The 15,537-nt window shown below is 68.3% G+C and overlaps 1 protein-coding gene across 2 annotated transcripts; it reads right to left on the reverse strand.

Moving 5' to 3' along the window:
* Positions 1 to 6,151: 6,151 nt before the first annotated feature.
* LOXL4 (lysyl oxidase like 4) lies at positions 6,152 to 14,730 on the reverse strand. 2 transcript variants are annotated; one of them, XM_059730282.1, is made up of 15 exons: positions 14,610 to 14,730; positions 13,809 to 14,112; positions 13,470 to 13,642; positions 13,148 to 13,350; positions 12,419 to 12,457; positions 12,070 to 12,292; positions 11,484 to 11,667; positions 11,139 to 11,293; positions 10,800 to 10,967; positions 10,494 to 10,656; positions 9,912 to 10,155; positions 9,457 to 9,572; positions 8,122 to 8,258; positions 6,880 to 6,991; positions 6,152 to 6,618 (listed from the first exon to the last, which is right to left on the reverse strand). In XM_059730282.1, exons 2-15 carry the CDS (start codon positions 14,083 to 14,085, stop codon positions 6,548 to 6,550), a joined length of 2,265 nt encoding a protein of 754 aa, XP_059586265.1. In that variant the 5' UTR covers positions 14,086 to 14,112; positions 14,610 to 14,730; the 3' UTR covers positions 6,152 to 6,547. The 2 variants fall into 2 exon arrangements, with proteins under 2 accessions (XP_059586265.1, XP_059586264.1); XM_059730281.1 differs by having other exon boundaries at positions 12,064 to 12,292.
* Positions 14,731 to 15,537: the final 807 nt, after the last annotated feature.

Genomic DNA, 15,537 nt, shown 5'->3' on the forward strand with positions numbered 1-15,537 from the left:
AGGGCCGGGCAGGCCCCGGTCCCTGGGGGCGTCAGGAATGTGCCGCCGGCAGCTTGTTGACGTCGCGCTCCCAGCTGCAGGCCTCCGCCCTGCTCAGCCGCAGCCCAACAGCCCCGGCCTTGTGCGCCCGCTGGGCAGGGCTGGAGCCGCGCCACGGCCGGCCTGTGATGTGGCCACGTTCCGGGCCGGGGCCGCCTTCCTGGCCGGGCGTGGGCGGAGGGAGAGGCTTTCCTGGCATGCGGCTATGCCCTGAACCAGGCTGGCCCCGCATGTGGTGTGGTGCATGCCCCCTGCCCCCAGGAGCACGTCCCTGCCCTGCCGTGAGAGCGCAGAGGGGCCGGAGCTGCAGCTGGCTCAGTCACCCCGTGCCCGGTGCCTCCACGGGCGGGTGCCTGGAGCAGGGGGCTCCGGCCCTGTGGTTGCTGCTGCTCCAGGGACAGCCAGGCCTGGAGGGGCCCTCGGGGCCCTGCTCCCTGCCCGCCACCCTCTCTGTCCCCACAGGCTGGCACTGGCCCATCTGCCGCCTCCGTCCTGGGCGTCAGCCGGTTCCCTCCTCATGTCCTGCCTGTTTGTTTCTATCTTGAGCAGCCTGGATCCTCCCGCGTCCCCCGGTCCAGCTCGTCAGCCTCCCCCCGCTTTCTGTGGGCTGTGATGCTACGTGCCCTGCGTGCTGCGCATGCCCATCCAGCCAGTGCAGCGTGCCGAGCCGGGTGGAGGTACCCGTGGGGACCCCCGTGCTGCCAGACATGCTGCCCCCATGCTACAACACCGGATGACCCCGAGTTGCACGCGGGGCTGTGCCTGGCTTCCCAGCCATGCTGCAAGACAGATGTGCAGGGGCGTGGATGGGTTGGGGGCAAGTGTGGGTGCCCTGGCCCCCAGCTCTGCATGTGCACCCTGGGGGCTGCTGTGCCCCGGCGGAGATGACGGGCAGGAAGGGCTGGGGGCGGTGGTTTGCACTCCCAGGCTTCATGGCCTTGGTCTGAAGGATCCTTCCCCAGCTGGGTTGTGGGGGCTGCTTTGGAGCGCTGCTTGGAAGCTCGGGCTGGGGCCCGTGCGGCAGGGGCTGGTGCTCCTGGCTGCAGGGCCCTGGTCACTTGGGGAAGGGGGATCCCCTGGGCATTGCCCCCACTCCGGGCTTGCCCCTTCCAGGCAGCTGTGATGCCCCAGGCTCCTCGCTGCTGGCGCTGCCCTGGGGCCGTGCGGTCTGCGTGGGGCGGTGTCAGGGAAGCGTGGGCCAAGCCAGCGCAGCTGTTCCCAGCTCTGCCGCAGCTCGAGGGCAACGTGCAGCTCTGTGCACGTGGGGCTGCAGCCGAGCCGGCTGCACCGAGCTGGGGCAGGGCAGGGGGAGACCCGGGCCTCTCTGCTGTGCCGCTGCAGTGCAGAGCAGCCCCGAGAGCCAGGAGCAGACGGTGCCTCCAGCCGCGGGGCCAGGCTTGGGATAAAGCTGCAGCCCCGGCGCATGAGACGCTGCTGCTTACGGCCTCTGAGCTCCCTGCAGAGACAGACCCCTTGCAGGGGCCGCGGCATCTCGGCGGCTCTGCTGGGCCGTGGGGAAGCCCTTCGCTGGCTCAGGCTGGGCAAGCGCTGGGCAGGGGCCAGCCATGCCTGGTGTGTGCTGTGACGAGCTGGGAGCCCAGGACCTCTCCGCTGTGTGCGGCGCTGGGGGTGGTGAGAAGAGCAGGTGCCCAGAGCAGGAGGATGCTGGAGAGGGCCAGGCGCAGCTGGAGAAGGAAGCAGGGCTGCGGGACCCGCCTGGTTACAACAGCAGGTGAAAGGCGCTGGGAGATGAGCAGGATCCGCACCGATGCTCCTGCTCGTACAGCCCCGGAGGCTGCTGGCGGATTAGGCAACAAGAGTGCGCTGCTGGCCCGTGTTCAGCTTGTTCTCCATGTCCCTCAGGTCCTCCTGGAGCACGGCATCCCCGGGCTGGATCGGTGCACGCGGTTCTTCTACCCCAGGGGCAGGACTTTGCACTTGGCCTTGGGGAATCTCATTGGGTTGATGGTAGCCGTGTCTGCAGTCCAGTCAGGCCAGAGGATCAGAGACCAGCCGGGCTGGCGGGGCCTTCCAGGGGTCACACCTACCCAGCCCCCTGCTCGAGGCAGGATCAGCCCCATCCAAAGCATCCCACACATGCCTTTGTCTGACTTCAGCCTTAACCCTGCACAGCACCCTGGGCACGGACTGGTCTGCACTGCGGGGTTTTGCTTTCCTCTTTAATGTGGGGCACGGCCTCTGTCTGGGGTCTCGAGTACATTTAACCCCCTGGCAGCAGCCAGACCCTGACACCCTTGTCCCCCAGCTTCACTCAGGGCAGGTTTGGGGGCTCTCGGTGCGTCTGGCAACAGGCCTTGTCTCTGTGCCCAGGACGCTGTGTACCGGTAAGACAAGGACGTGTCTGGGATGCTTTGGACTGTGCAGAGCCGGGGCAGGGATCTCCACTCTTCAGCACCGGGGAGGCCTCCCCTGGAGCCCTGCGCCCAGCTCTGGCCCCGCACTTCCAGGAGGACGTGGACAGGATGGAGAGGGTCCAGTGCAGAGCGACTGCAGTGAGCAAAGGAGGCACGATGGATGCGGCTGGGCTGGAAGAGCTGGTGTGGCTGAATCTGGAGGAGAGAAGACTGGGCCATTGGCATCACCTGTGACAACTCGCGGCCATCAGGAGAGGTCCCGGACGATTGGAAAAGGGCAAACATAGTGCTCATCTTTAAGAAAGGGAATAAAGAGGATCCAGGGAACTACAGACCAGGCAGTCTCACCTCAGTCCCCAGAGAGATCACGGAGCGGATCCTCAAGGAATCCATTGCTAAGCACTTGGGGGAGAAGAAGGTGATCAGGAAGAGTCGTCATGGATTCACCGGGGCAAGTCATGCCGGACCAACCTGATGCCTTCTATGAGGGGGTGGCTGGCTCTGTGGATGCGGGCAGACCGGGGGATGTGGTGTACCTGGATTTTAGCAAAGCTTTTGATACGGTCTGCCACAGCATTGTCGCAGGTGAGCTAAGGAAGTACGGGCTGGATGACTGGACCGTGAAGGGGATAGAAAACTGGCTGGAGCATGGGGCTCAGAGAGCAGTGATCAATGGCTCGATGTCTAGTTGGCAGCTGGTATCCGGTGGAGTGCCCTGGGGTCGGTCCTGGGGCCGGTTTTCTTCAATGTCTTCTTCAACGACCTGGAAGTTGGGATGGATGCACCCTCAGCAAGTCTGCAGATGCCACCAAGCTGGGGGATGTAGTAGATACGCTGGAGGGTAGGGCTAGGATTCGGAGTGACCTGGACACACTGGAGGACTGGGCCAAAAGAAACCTCACAAGGTTCAGCAAGGACAAGTGCAAAGTCCTGCACTGAGGAGGGAGCGATCCCCTGCACCGGTGCAGGCTGGGGGCGACGGGCTGGGCAGCAGCTCTGCAGAAAAGGACCTGGGGGGACGGGGGACAAGAAGCTGAACAGGAGCCAGCAGTGTGCCCTTGTGCCAAGAAGGCGACGCATCCCGGGCTGCATGGGTGGGAGTGGTGCCAGCAGATGGAGGGCAGTGATCCTTCCCCTCTATTCAGCACCGGGGAGGCCACATCTGGAGTCCTGTGTCCAGCTGTGGGCCCCTCTACAGAAAGGATGTGGACACGTTGGCGAGAGTCCAGTGGAGGGCAATGAAAATGGTTCAGGGGCTGGGGGACATGGCTTGTGACACCCTTTTTCTGCTCCACTTGTCAGGGTGTTTAATCCTCCCCCTTAGGCGCTGGTGCTGCTGCAGCCCAGGCTGGGGATGGGGCTGTGCTGGGCCAACGCTCCTGCTGGCACCAACCCCGCAGGGTCCTGGCGGGAGGGTCTTGCCCCCGCGCTCAGGCTCATGCTCAGGCTCAGCCCCACTGGAGCAGGAACAGATTTCCCCCTGCTCAGACTGGTGCGCACGGGGGGGGGGGTGCCTCCCTTTGCAGCGGGGGCACGGCCTGGCCTGGGGTTTCGGGAGCACCCTTTGCAGCATCAGGACGTTGGTGGCCATGGCCCCCTGCTTTCCTGGGGCAGGGGTGCGGGGCCGTGCCCTGTGGTTGTGCGACAGGGATTTTGTGTGGTTCAGTAACAGGTTCAACAAGCGCTTGTCTGGGGTGGTCTGGACAGGGATGCTCCTGCCCCGGGCGAGGGTTGCACTGGCTGTGACTACAGGGGTCTGTTCACAGCGTGACCCAGCACCTCCCTGCTTGGCTGGGTCAAGCTGGCCCCTCCCTGGGTGCAGGGCACAGGACCACTCCCCGCACCCAAGGGAGAGTGAGCAAGGAGCTGTGCCAGCGCCAGCGCCCCAGCCTCACACCCGCCTCCTGCCCTCCCCTGCGCGGCACCATTGTGGCCCCTGGACTCCAGGCCAGCTCAGTCCCGCACCTTCCCCGGCCCTCAGGCAGCTCGGCCCAAACTGTTGACCAGCCCCTGGGGTGTCAACGCCACTCGCTCCATGCACCTGCGTCCCTGGCACTTGCAGAGCCTGCGTCCTGGGTGCAGGTGCCTGCTGCGGGCATCCTGGTCGGGGCATTGTGGGGGCTGCATCCTAGTGCCCCTGGAGCCACTCACCCCCTCCCCACCCCATTGCAGCCGGCTTGGCCCTGCCCGGGCACGGGCATTAATGACCCTGCCCGCGGTGCAGTGGGACTTGCGGCCGGGCGCTGCCTGCTATTCCTGGCCGAGCAACAGAAGAGCGAGCATGTGGGGACAGGCCGGCCCTGCTGCCTGCCTCAGTTTCTCCCTGGCCCATGGGACAGTGGTGCTGAGTCCAGAGTGGGGTGCACGGTGTGTGGCCAAGCTGGTTGTGCTGGGGTGGAGACGAGGGTGGCAGGAGACGTGGGGGGTGTTGGCAGGGCCTGGCCTTGGCTTGTCTCCGCCGGGCGCAGGGATCGATCGGGATGGGGGCCTTGGCGGTGGCTGCCGGCGGCTGTAAATCGTCTCGGCCCATTCCTCTTTGTGCTGACGGGGCCTCAGGGCCAGCCGCCCGCGCCTGATGGATGGCTGCTGTGCTGGCGGCTTCCCCCACCCTGCTCCTGGCAGGGGCTGCGTGTGCGGCCTGGCGGCATTGGGGGCAGCTGTGCGGGGCCCCAACGGGCCTGCTGTTCCCGTCCTGCCTCCCTGCCCCATGCGCCCAGCTCTGGGGTGGAACAGCTCCGCTCATCCTCACGCGGGAGCACGGCAGGTTACGTGCTCCTCTCCTGCCTGCGCGGTGCTCGGGCTGCAGGGGCAGCTCTGCTTGCCCAGTCGGTGCCGGGGGGGGCAGGGGTGAGATGGGGCGTGTGGCCGATACTGGTCCCCGAGGAGGCAGTGGCGGGGGGGGGCCCTGCTGTGGGAGCTGCTGGTAGGGCCTGAGCTGCTTGGGAGGGAGCACAGCGGTGCGGGGGCAGGGAGGGGCGACCAGACCACGTGTTTGTAGCGTCACAGGGAAGTGGGGCTCGCAGGGAGCTGCGGGGTCACATCCAGGCCCAGCTGGTCCGAGGCAGGATCGGCCCCAACAACCCCCAAGTCCAACACAACAGTCACCCCCGACACAGCCCCAGGCATCGCCCCTGCCCCTGCCCCCAGGATACAGGGGGGCCGTGGCCGCCAACGTCCTGCTGCTGCCGGGGGGGGTCCCAGACGCTGCAGAGCCCAGGCCAGGCTGTGCCCTCGCTGCAGGGCAAGTGCGACCAGTCTGAGCAGGGGGAAATCCCTTCCTGCCCCAGCCAGGACCTGCGGGGTCGGTGCCAGCAGGAGCATTGGCCCAGCCCCAACCCCAGCCTGGGCTGCAGCAGCACCAGCACCAGCGCCTTGGGGGGGAGGATTAAACCCGCCGACACATGGAGCAGAAAGCGGGGGCAGGGGGCTAGCACAGCCCAGGGGCCTGGGACACCCCACACTAGAGCATGGGCATCGCTGCACCTACACCATCCTCCACCAGTGTTCTCCAGTGATGGAGAGCCCTCTCCCTTCCCTGGCGTCCCCCCACCCCGCCGCTCTGACTGCGAGACGTGTCTCCTGGTCTCCAGTCTAAACTCACTTTGCTGCAACGTAAAGCAAAGTGCACAAGTGGGGTAGAGACCCCTCTGCCCCCCCCCCTCCCCCCATCTCACCCCAATACTTCCCGGTGCCCACTGCTTGGCTCACCCCCGACCACACATGCAGAGCCAGGCCCATGCCGTGCTGCCCCTTGCACACACCTTTATTAACACCACTATGGTTCTGCCACGAGTGGCCACGGCCCGAGGCCGGCCCTGAGACGTCGGGCGCAGGCCCTGCGGGCTGGGGTGGGGGGCTGAGGTAGTCGTCCCGGGCTGGGAGGGTGCCCTCCCTGCACGGCGCCCGGCCCCCTGCGGCCGGGGCGGGGAGCAGGGCCTGGCCCCCGGCTGTCGTCTGCGGGGTCGGGGCCAGTGCTGCGTGCCACCCGCTGCCTTAGAGCCGAGAGCTCGGTGGCTGCCAGTGCCGGAGGGCGCCGGGGCCTGCTGGGCTGCCCGCGCGCAGGGCCTGGCCGCCTGCAGCTCTGCTGCGCGTGTGGGCGGCGCCGGCCGCGGCTCTGCGCTGCAGTGGGGGCTTCACACCAGGTTAGTGGCCAGGCGCTGCTGCTGCTCCATGACGCTGAGCACATCAGCCCCGTGGGCATCGCCTGGAGGAGGAGAGGGCCCGGCGTGAGTGCAGGGAGGTGGCATCGGGCAGTCCCTCCCGCGCTCCCAGCTGTGCCCCGTGCCCCCAGCCCAGCTCAGGACCTTCCCAGCCCACGGGGCGCTCTCCCGCTTGTGCTCTGAGCTGGGGATCTTGGCGACCCTCCTCAGCCCCACTTCACGGCCCACGGTGCCACAGCTGCAGGCTCCCGACCCCTCGTGGACTGCTCTGCGGCCCAGCCCCCTGCCTTCTGCGCCCGCCGTACCTGTGTGGCAGGCGTGCATCCAGATGTGCTGCCCGTCATACTTGCACTGGCACCGCACAACATTGTTGGAGAAGTCCGACTCGGCCACGTCGCGCAGGGGGTTCACGATCACCTGGGTGGGAGGGAGGAGAGGGGGTGAGCGGGGGGCACCCGGGCTCCGGCCACAAGAGCGATGGCACTGTCCTGTGCAGGGTCAGACCCGGTCTGTCTTGCCCAGGCTCCGGTGTCGCGCGGGGTAGTGAACGGAGGCTGGAAGAGAGTGACGGTGCAGTGTTCAAGGTGTGGGTGCCCCATGGGCTTAAAAAGGGGCAGCACGATACGTCCCATGCTGTTTGCCGTTCCCTTCCTTCTACCCCGAACACTGTTTGCCATTTTGATGGCTACTGAGCACTGAGCCAGTGGTAGCTCCCTGTCCGCGAGGCTGCCGAGCTCTTCCCCGGGGAGCTCATCAGAGGGTAAGGCTAGTTTAGGTTGCTACTTTTGCTCACGTGCATCACTTCACACTTATCTACACTGAATTTCATCTGCCATCGAGTTGCCCGTTTGCTCAATCGTGTCAGATCCTTCTGTGGCTGCCCACAGCCCACCTTGGTCCGTACTACTTTGAACAGTTTTGTTATCTGTGCACCCCCGTCCAGCTCGCTCATGAACGTGCGAAACAGCGCTGGGCCCAGCACGGGACCCTGCTGCTCACTTCTTACCATCCCGAAAACTGACCATTCGACTTGCTCTTTGCTTAGTCTTTAAACTGATCACTAAGCCAGGAGGGGATGGTCCCTGTAATCCCGTGACTGCCTAATTTAGTTAAGAGCCTCTAATGGGGGACCTTGGCCAAGGCTTTTTGGAAGTCCAGATATACTGAGTCAAGTGGATGACCCTGGTCCAGCTACTTATTGGCAGGTGGATTGGCAGGCTGACCCCCCGATCCCATGCCAGTCCAGCCCTACGCTGGGCATCCCCTGGCCCTGCTCACCCTGGCTGCACCCTGTGCCCAGCTGCAGTGGAAATGAACTCAAGCCACGTCCTGGCTCGGCTCTGCCAGGCCTGGGGGGTGCCGGGCAGAGCCAGGCTGGCCAGCGGGGCCCTGACAGTGTCCTGTGGGGGACAGCGGGGCAGGGAGGGTGTAGGAAGGATGCGGGGAGCAGGGGGCAGCCTGGCCCTACGGCTGCACGGCTAGCCCCTGCCCAGGCCCCCGGAGGTGCTGGGCTGCGCCGTGCCGGGTGCTGGGGCTGGGCTGCCCACCTGGAAGATGTAGCTGCCCGGGCGCACGTCAGTGATGTCGATCCACTGGCAGTCGATGTCGTGCCGGTAGGTGTCCCAGCAGCTCATGCTCACGCCCTGCTCCCCGAAGTTGGCACAGGCAAAGCTCCGCTGCCGCCCTGCAATGGAGGAGGGACATCAGAGCTGAGCCAGGTCTGTCCTACCCGGCCTCCGGGGACACCAGTGGCCTGGGGCTGAGCAGGGTTTTCCCTGTTCCTTTCCCACTTGCAGCCTCCTGCATTTAGGGGCTGGGAGAAGAGGCAGCATCGAGGGGCCGTACAAGCCCTGGGAGGGGAGGGCGAGAGGACCAGGCAGAACGGAGAGGGCCCGGGGTCGCCGGCACGGCTCTGGTGGTCTGCAGAGGGGACGAGGGAGAAGGGCTTGTCTCCCACGCTGCAGAGTGGTGACTTCACCCTGAACAAAGATGAGCTCAGGGAAGATTTCTTTGCTGCGAGAGCGGGCTGGCACGGGATACAGTCCCCGGGGAAGGGGAGGATGCTCCGGCGCCGCAGGGGCTCAAGAAAAGGAGGGACAAGCGCTGGGCAGGGACGGGCGAGGAGTCGTCGTGTCTGAACCGCGCGGTGAGGAGCTGCAGCTGGAGGTCGGGTGCTCCCCCACCCCCGGATCGCGAGGAGACGCAGCCCCCGCGGGGCAGGTGGGCGCTGGGGGGGACCCGGCTCCCCAAACACCTAAACGCCACCGTGACTGTGAATGTGCATGTGCGGGCTGGGAAAGCTCTTGCCTCTGAAGTGTAGAATCACATCAGAGCACGGCTGGACGGGACCTCCCGACACCCCCGACCATCCCCTCAGAGCAGTAAAACCACACATAGCCTGGCACATCACAGTCAACCCCATCAATCTCTACGGCACCCCTGGCACGGCCACCGGCTGGGGCTAAGAAACCCAGAGGTCCTGGCTAGAGGGTTGCGCCCCTCCGCTCAGGGCCAGCCCGACACCGCACTGGGGGCAGGACGGGACTTTATCCCTGTAGTCAGGTTGGTCTGGGCTGGTGCCTCGCTCTTCTCCCCCATTCACAGAGTCCCCCAGCCAGCAGGGAGCTGCGGGGTCACATCCAGTCCCAGCCCGGCCCATGGCAGGATCAGCCCCGTCCAAACCAGCCCAGATGAACCCCGTGGGTGGGGAGTGGTGGGGGGACGGGACGTGGACCCGTGAGCCCTGCCTGCCGCACCGCTCCGTGACTCCAGCTCCGGGCAGCCCTGGCTGGGGACAAGCTCCCGGTGCCGCCTCCCCAGCAGGGCCGTGGGGCAGGAGCAGGCTGGGGTGGGGGCAGCTCGGGGGCAGTGGGGGCACGTACCCCCGTGGCAGTTGCTGTCCTCTAGGCAGAAGCTGGCCTTGTGCCCCTCCGCCACCTTGGTGCCGTTGAGCGTCAGCAGGTCGTAGTGGGTGAAGACCTCGATGCTGTGGTAGTGCCTGCGGGGGCAGGAGCGGTCAGGGGGCCGGGGGAGGCGGCCCTGCGCCCCGCGGCCCAGGCCAGGGAGTGGAGGGCAGGACACTTCCCAGCACGGAGCGGAGGGGGAGCAGCTGGGCACCAAATTACAGCCCTGCAGCCCAGCGGAGCCGTAATGACAGCCCCGGCGGGGACGCTGCTCATTACCCGGGCAGTGCTGGCCCGGCCCCCGCAGCCCAGGGACACGCGGTCGGGGACACGTGAGCCCGTGGCCTGGGCTGCCCGGGCACGGCTGGGACGGCGCGGGCTGGCTCCTGGGCTCCTTCCCCCCGGGGAACCAACGCGTGGTGCCGGGGGCTCACTGGTGGCACTGGTGCCAGACCCAGGCGTGGCGGCCGGCGCGGGGGCGGAAGTCGGCGCGGCCCAGGTTGTGGATCTGGGAGGAGAAGCGCAGCAGGCGGCGGTGCCCGTACGGCCAGTCCATGTGGTCGGCGGAGCTCGAGAGGCAGCTCTCCTCGTGGGCGCAGGACAGCAGGCTCAGCGGTCGGTCCTCCAGGTAGGCCGTCTCCTGCACCAGCTGCGCGTTCATCACCAGGTCCGGGGCCGCTGTGGGGTGCGGGGGTCAGCCAGGGTGCCCAGCCCCCCCCCGCCGCGTGGCACCCTGGGCCTGGCGGGGTGCACGGACGGAGCGGTGCCCTGCACCCCACGGCCAGGGATGCTACCCCGTTTGCCCCCTAGACCCATCCTCTGCCCCGCCCCGCTGTGCATTGGCCCCACCCCATTGTTCAATGGCTCCACCCACTATCCAGTGGCTCCACCCACTCACCACAGTCCCAACTATGCATTGGCTCCACCCACCTTCCCATAGCTCCACCTACTCTCGTAACCCCACCCACTTGTCACTAGCCCCGCCCCCTGTCCCATGCCCACCTGCCCCGACTCACTGCGGGTGCAGCTGACGCCGGCGGAGAAGCGGCCCCCGCCCGTGGGGCAGTGCACGGGGCCGTGGTGCTGGCACTGCTGCAGCGACAGCTCAGTGCCCGCGCAGCGCACGCCACTCAGCACCACCTCGCCCGCGTCCCGGCTGCCTGGCCAGTACCAGGTCTCCTGCGGAGACAGCACGGCCACGGCTCTTGGGGGCTGCCAGCGCCAGGCACGGCCCCCCCACACGCCCAGCCAGGGCTCAGCGCATGGGGTCCCAGCTCCCCCGGTCACCCCTGCAAGGCACCCGGGGCCACTCGGGCACTCACCTGGTGCGCCTGGCTGGCAAAGCCCACTCCCAGCTGCCGGCAGACGACCATGGCCTCGTTCAGGCCCCAATGGGCCCCGCACACGGAGCCCCACTTCAGGGCCCCCGCCACGGGCACCAGCACCTCCACCACGCCCTCCTCCGGGCTGCGGCCCCCTGCCAGGCGCACCTGTGGCACACAGGGGTGAGTGGGCAGCGCCCCATCCTCATCCCCATCCCAGTCCTGGCCAAGGCCCCGTCATGCCCTCCGGCTGCAATGGCCCCCGCCAGCCCCCCTGATCCAGGGGCCTGCACCCTTGCCCAGCCCCACCACAGCCCCACCACAGCCCCCCGGGCTCACCTGGCTCTCGTAGCCCATGTGGGGCACATGGCAGCGGACGGCGGCATCGGCTTCGTGCCCGCAGCCGCTCTGCGCCGCCTCCTGGAAGCTGCACTCGCCCAGCACCCGCTCATAGCCGGAGCAGCGCACCTCCGCCAGGTGCATGGGGCCCAGGCCTGGCACGGAGCGGGCATCAGCTCCAGGGCCTCGGCCTGCCCTGCCCCAGCCTCCCTGCACCCGAGCACGCCTGAGCTCCTTGCCCGCCTCGTGCGCTGGCAGAGCCCAGGTGCCAGGTTCCCTTCCACCTTCCCCCAGAGCGGCAGGATCAGGCCCTGCCCCAGGGCCCCCGCAGCTCCCTGGACTCACTTTGCCCCATCTGGGCGCTGGCGAGAGCCTCCCGGGCCGTGCCGTAGCCCAGCTGCCGACACACCACGCTGGCCGCCTGCAGGTCCCAGCTCTGGCCGCACACGGTGCCCCACTGGCCGTGGAGCAGCACCTCCACGCGGCCCTCGCCCACCTGCGCGCCTGCCCGGAGGCGCACCGCTGGGCCCTGCGGAGAGCGGAGCCATTGTGGGGGGGCTGGACACGGGTGTGCGGGGGGGTACGGGCACAGACACGCATGCAACCTGCCCAGGCATACAGACCGGTCACGCAGGTGCAAGCATGGGCCGTGCGAGTGCCTGCATACATGCAGAAACCACAAGTGTGTGAGAGCACACACACACACACACACACGTGTGCACGCGCTGGCGGGGAGGGTTTGAACTGGGGTCTGGCCTGCTCGGCGGCACTGCTCAGGTCGCACCCAGGCTCCTGCAGCCCCCTCCAGCTGTGTTGCAGCAGCTGGTGCCCGACGGGGCATTTCCCACCCCTCTCCCAGCCCAGGGCCTGTCTGTTCTGGGTTGGGGGGGCAACACATGCACCCTCCGCGCTGCCGGGGCCTCACCTTCACCTTGGCCGCCTTGCGGAGGGGCTTGCCCTTGGCTTTGGTCTTGGCCTTCTGGAACTCGGGGCCAGGCACGCAGCGGACGACGGCGTGCATGCCGCGGGGGCAGGTGGGCCGGGGCCGGCCCAGGGGGGCCAGCTGAAGCGGGCACTGGGACAGGTGGGGCTCGGTGCCCAGGCAGCCGAAGCGGTGGATCCAGAACGTGTTCTTCTGGCTGAGGGTCTTCAAGCTGCAAGGCAGGGGGGCAACGGGGGGTCACTGTGGGCAGCTCCCAGGTGTGGAGCCCCCCGTGCCAGCCGTGCCCTTGTGCCTCCCCCCGGGGTGACTGGTGCCAGGAGCGGGGGCAGTTCGGTACCTCGAGAGCGGGTCCTTCAGCTTCAGGTTCCACAGTTTCCTGTGGGGTTGGAGAGGGGGTGGTCAGGGGGTCTTGGTGCCCATGGCCGGCTCGGAGATGGTGCCCACCTGTTGCCCGGTCCAGTCTGGTCCCTACCCTTCGCCACAGCCCAGCATCCCTGGGGCCAGGGCACATGCTCACCCCCGCAGGAGCCTGGCAGGCGCCTGCTCCCTGCAATTACCCGCGGTCCCTGCGCCCTGCAGCACCGCTGGGCTGGCTTGGGCGGCTCCTGGCACCGCATATGCTCATTAGGGCTGTATTTATAGCTGGGCCTGCGGGGAGGGGGGACCCCGCACTTCCGCCCGGGTTTCTCCGCTCTGGCGCCTGCTGCTGCTGCAGAGGAGGCCGGGGAGACTGGGACAAGATTCCCCATCCCACGTGGTGCCCCGTGCATGGGTCGGATCCTGGCACTGGCTGTACTGCACAGACCTGCTCCGTTGCCACAGTCCCTGGGTGAGCAGTGCCCTGGCCTGGTGCATGCATGAGCTCTGCACTGTAGTGCTGCCTAGTGCCCTGCATGCACCCCCACCCAGTTGCACACTTATGCCCAACACCTGCCACCTTGCATGCACCCTCCTTCATGCCCCGTGCATGCACCCCGACCTTGAACACCTTGTGCATACACCCCCCACCCCCCCAATGCCCCGTGCATGCACTCCCGCCTTGCATGCCCCGTGTCCGCGCCCCCACCGGTAGAAGCTGGTGTCGAGGTGGCCCTCGTGGGGGAAGCCCAGCGTGCCGCACACCACCCGGCTGTTGTTCCGCGTCCACCCGGCGTCACACACCTGCCGCCAGCGCCCCTCGTACTTCACCTCCACAACGCCCTCGGTCACCGGGACGCTCAGCTTGGCCCAGGCCAGGACGGGCTTGATCCGCACTTCCAGCCTGGAGCCCTGCATGGGGCCAAGCGCGTGAGGCGGGCCCCGGGCGGGGGGCCTCACCCCCACCGCTGGGAAGTTTCCCGCGGGCTCTGGTCCCCCCGTGTCTGCCTTGTCCCCTGTCCCAGGCTCACCTGCAGGCGGGCGCCGGAGGCCAGGCTGGGTGCGCGGGGCAGGAGCGGGCCCGAGCACACCACACCGACGTCCTCGCTGTGCTGGCAGTCGCTGACGCCCCAGCCGTTGGAGCCGCACTGCGCCAGCGAGCTCTCGGTGCCCGAGCAGCGCACGTTGTCCAGCCAGACAGGGCCTGGGGGTGGCGGGGGTCAGCCTGGGCCTGGGCTGTGAGTCGGGACCCCCCAGCTCCTGCCCCGTGGCCCGGCAGCCTGCATTACACCCAGCCCAACGGAGCAACCCCCTGTGCTGCCCGTCCTGCCCCCACACCCCCGGCTGCCCCAGGCCCGCAGCCCACGCACCTTCTCCACGGCCGTACGTGGCGCTGTGGGACCAGGTTTCGGCACCCTCGAAGCCCAGCTCGCGGCAGGCCACGGCAGCCGCGTGGATGTCGAAGTCGTCGTCGCAGACAGTGCCCCACGTGCCCTGGTACCGCAGCTCCAGCCGCCCCTCGCGACCCCCGGTGCCCGCCCCCACCAGCCGCAGCTGGATCTCGGGGGGCTGCGCCTGGGTGGGCGCCGGCCGGAGCAGCAGCAGCAGGAGCTGGAGCAAGGCGGGCAGCGCAGCGGCCACGGGCATTGTGGGAACCGGAGGCGGGGGGGAGGCCTGCGGCAGAGGGGAGGTAGCTCAGAGCAAGACAAGGGGTCACGGCCCGAGGCCGGCTGCCAGGACGGCAACTGGAGCCCCCAGAAGCTCTTCTCCCCAGCCTAGTGTAGGGGTGGGGTGGCGGGGGCGGTGGGGACACATGCCCCCATATGCGTGTGCTGGGGGAGCTGCGCTGTGCACTGAGCCCAAGCCGCTGCCCTGCCGGCTGGCGAGGAGGGGCCTGGATGTGGCCTGGGGGCACCAGCGAGCTCTGGCTGGCCTGGTGGGCAGCGCCTGGCACGGGCCAGGGGGCAGAGCACGGTGCCCACAGCCCCTGCCCTGCTCAGGGGGCAAGGAGCTGCTGGGCCACGGCTCACCCCGGTGCCACTGTCCCCCGGGCCAGCAGCGCCTGGCTAAGGCTGGCCCCGGTCATGGCCCTGCAGGGCCTGCACCCCTCGCACCCATTGCCCTGCCCCCCGCCCCCCCAGCCTGGGGCCCCCGGTGCTGCCAGCACTCACGCAGCGGGGTGGCAGGTCTGGGGTGGCCGGCGGCTGCAGATGATGCTGGGCTGATGCTCCTCGTGGTCCTTGCAGGGATCCCGGTGCTGCCTCTGGCTCCCGCAGCTGCTGCCCGCTTTTATCCTGGGCTCCGGCCTGGACAAGCCCCCGCGGGGGTGGGTGCGGGGGGTGCCCTGCGTGGCCAGAGCCCGCCCCCCCCCCCGCTCAGGTCCAGCCCCTTGCAAGCTCCCAGCTGGGCTAAGCCAAGCCCCCAGCCTGGGCCAAGCCTCCTCCCGGGCCCCAGCACCCCAGCCTGCCAGGGCTGAGCCCCCCCCCCCCCCCCCCCCCCCCCCCCCCCCCCCCCAGCCAGCCCGGGGCGGGGGGCATTCTGGTTGGAGCCTGGAGCCCCAGGGCGAGGGGGAGGGGGAGGGGGTGGGGGTGCAGGCAAGGCCAGTGCCGGGGGCAGTGCCAGGGCAGGGAGTTGTTAGCTAACGCAACCCCCCCCCCGCACAGCCCAGATTGGGGCTAAAGAAGAGCAGAAAGGGGGTGTCGTTTGTGGGGGGGGGGGGGTGTCAGGCCAGGGCAGGGCACGTGCCCTCAGCCTCCACTGCAGGTACACTTGTGTCCCCCCCCCCCCCCCCCCCCCGCACTGTCGCTATGCCCCCTATTACCCCAGCCCTCACTCCCGACCCGCAGCCCCCTGCTACCCTACCCCTGGGTTCCCCCCAGCCCTGCCGGTGCCCCTCACTCCCGACTCTCAGCCCCTGCTACCCCAAGCCCTGGGTGCCCCCCACTTCCAACTTGCTGCCCCCGGGTCCCCCTTGGCCGCTGCCCCCAGCCGCCCCTGCCCTGTGCCCTGCGATGGGCAGCAGTGCTGCAGCCAGCCCGAGGGGCAGCTCTCCGAGCCCCCCCGTGGTGCCCACATGCCCGCCTCGAAGGGGTAAACAGG

The sequence above is a fragment of the Alligator mississippiensis genome, chromosome 6, assembly GCF_030867095.1.
Source record: "Alligator mississippiensis isolate rAllMis1 chromosome 6, rAllMis1, whole genome shotgun sequence".
Lineage (NCBI taxonomy): Eukaryota > Metazoa > Chordata > Crocodylia > Alligatoridae > Alligator > Alligator mississippiensis.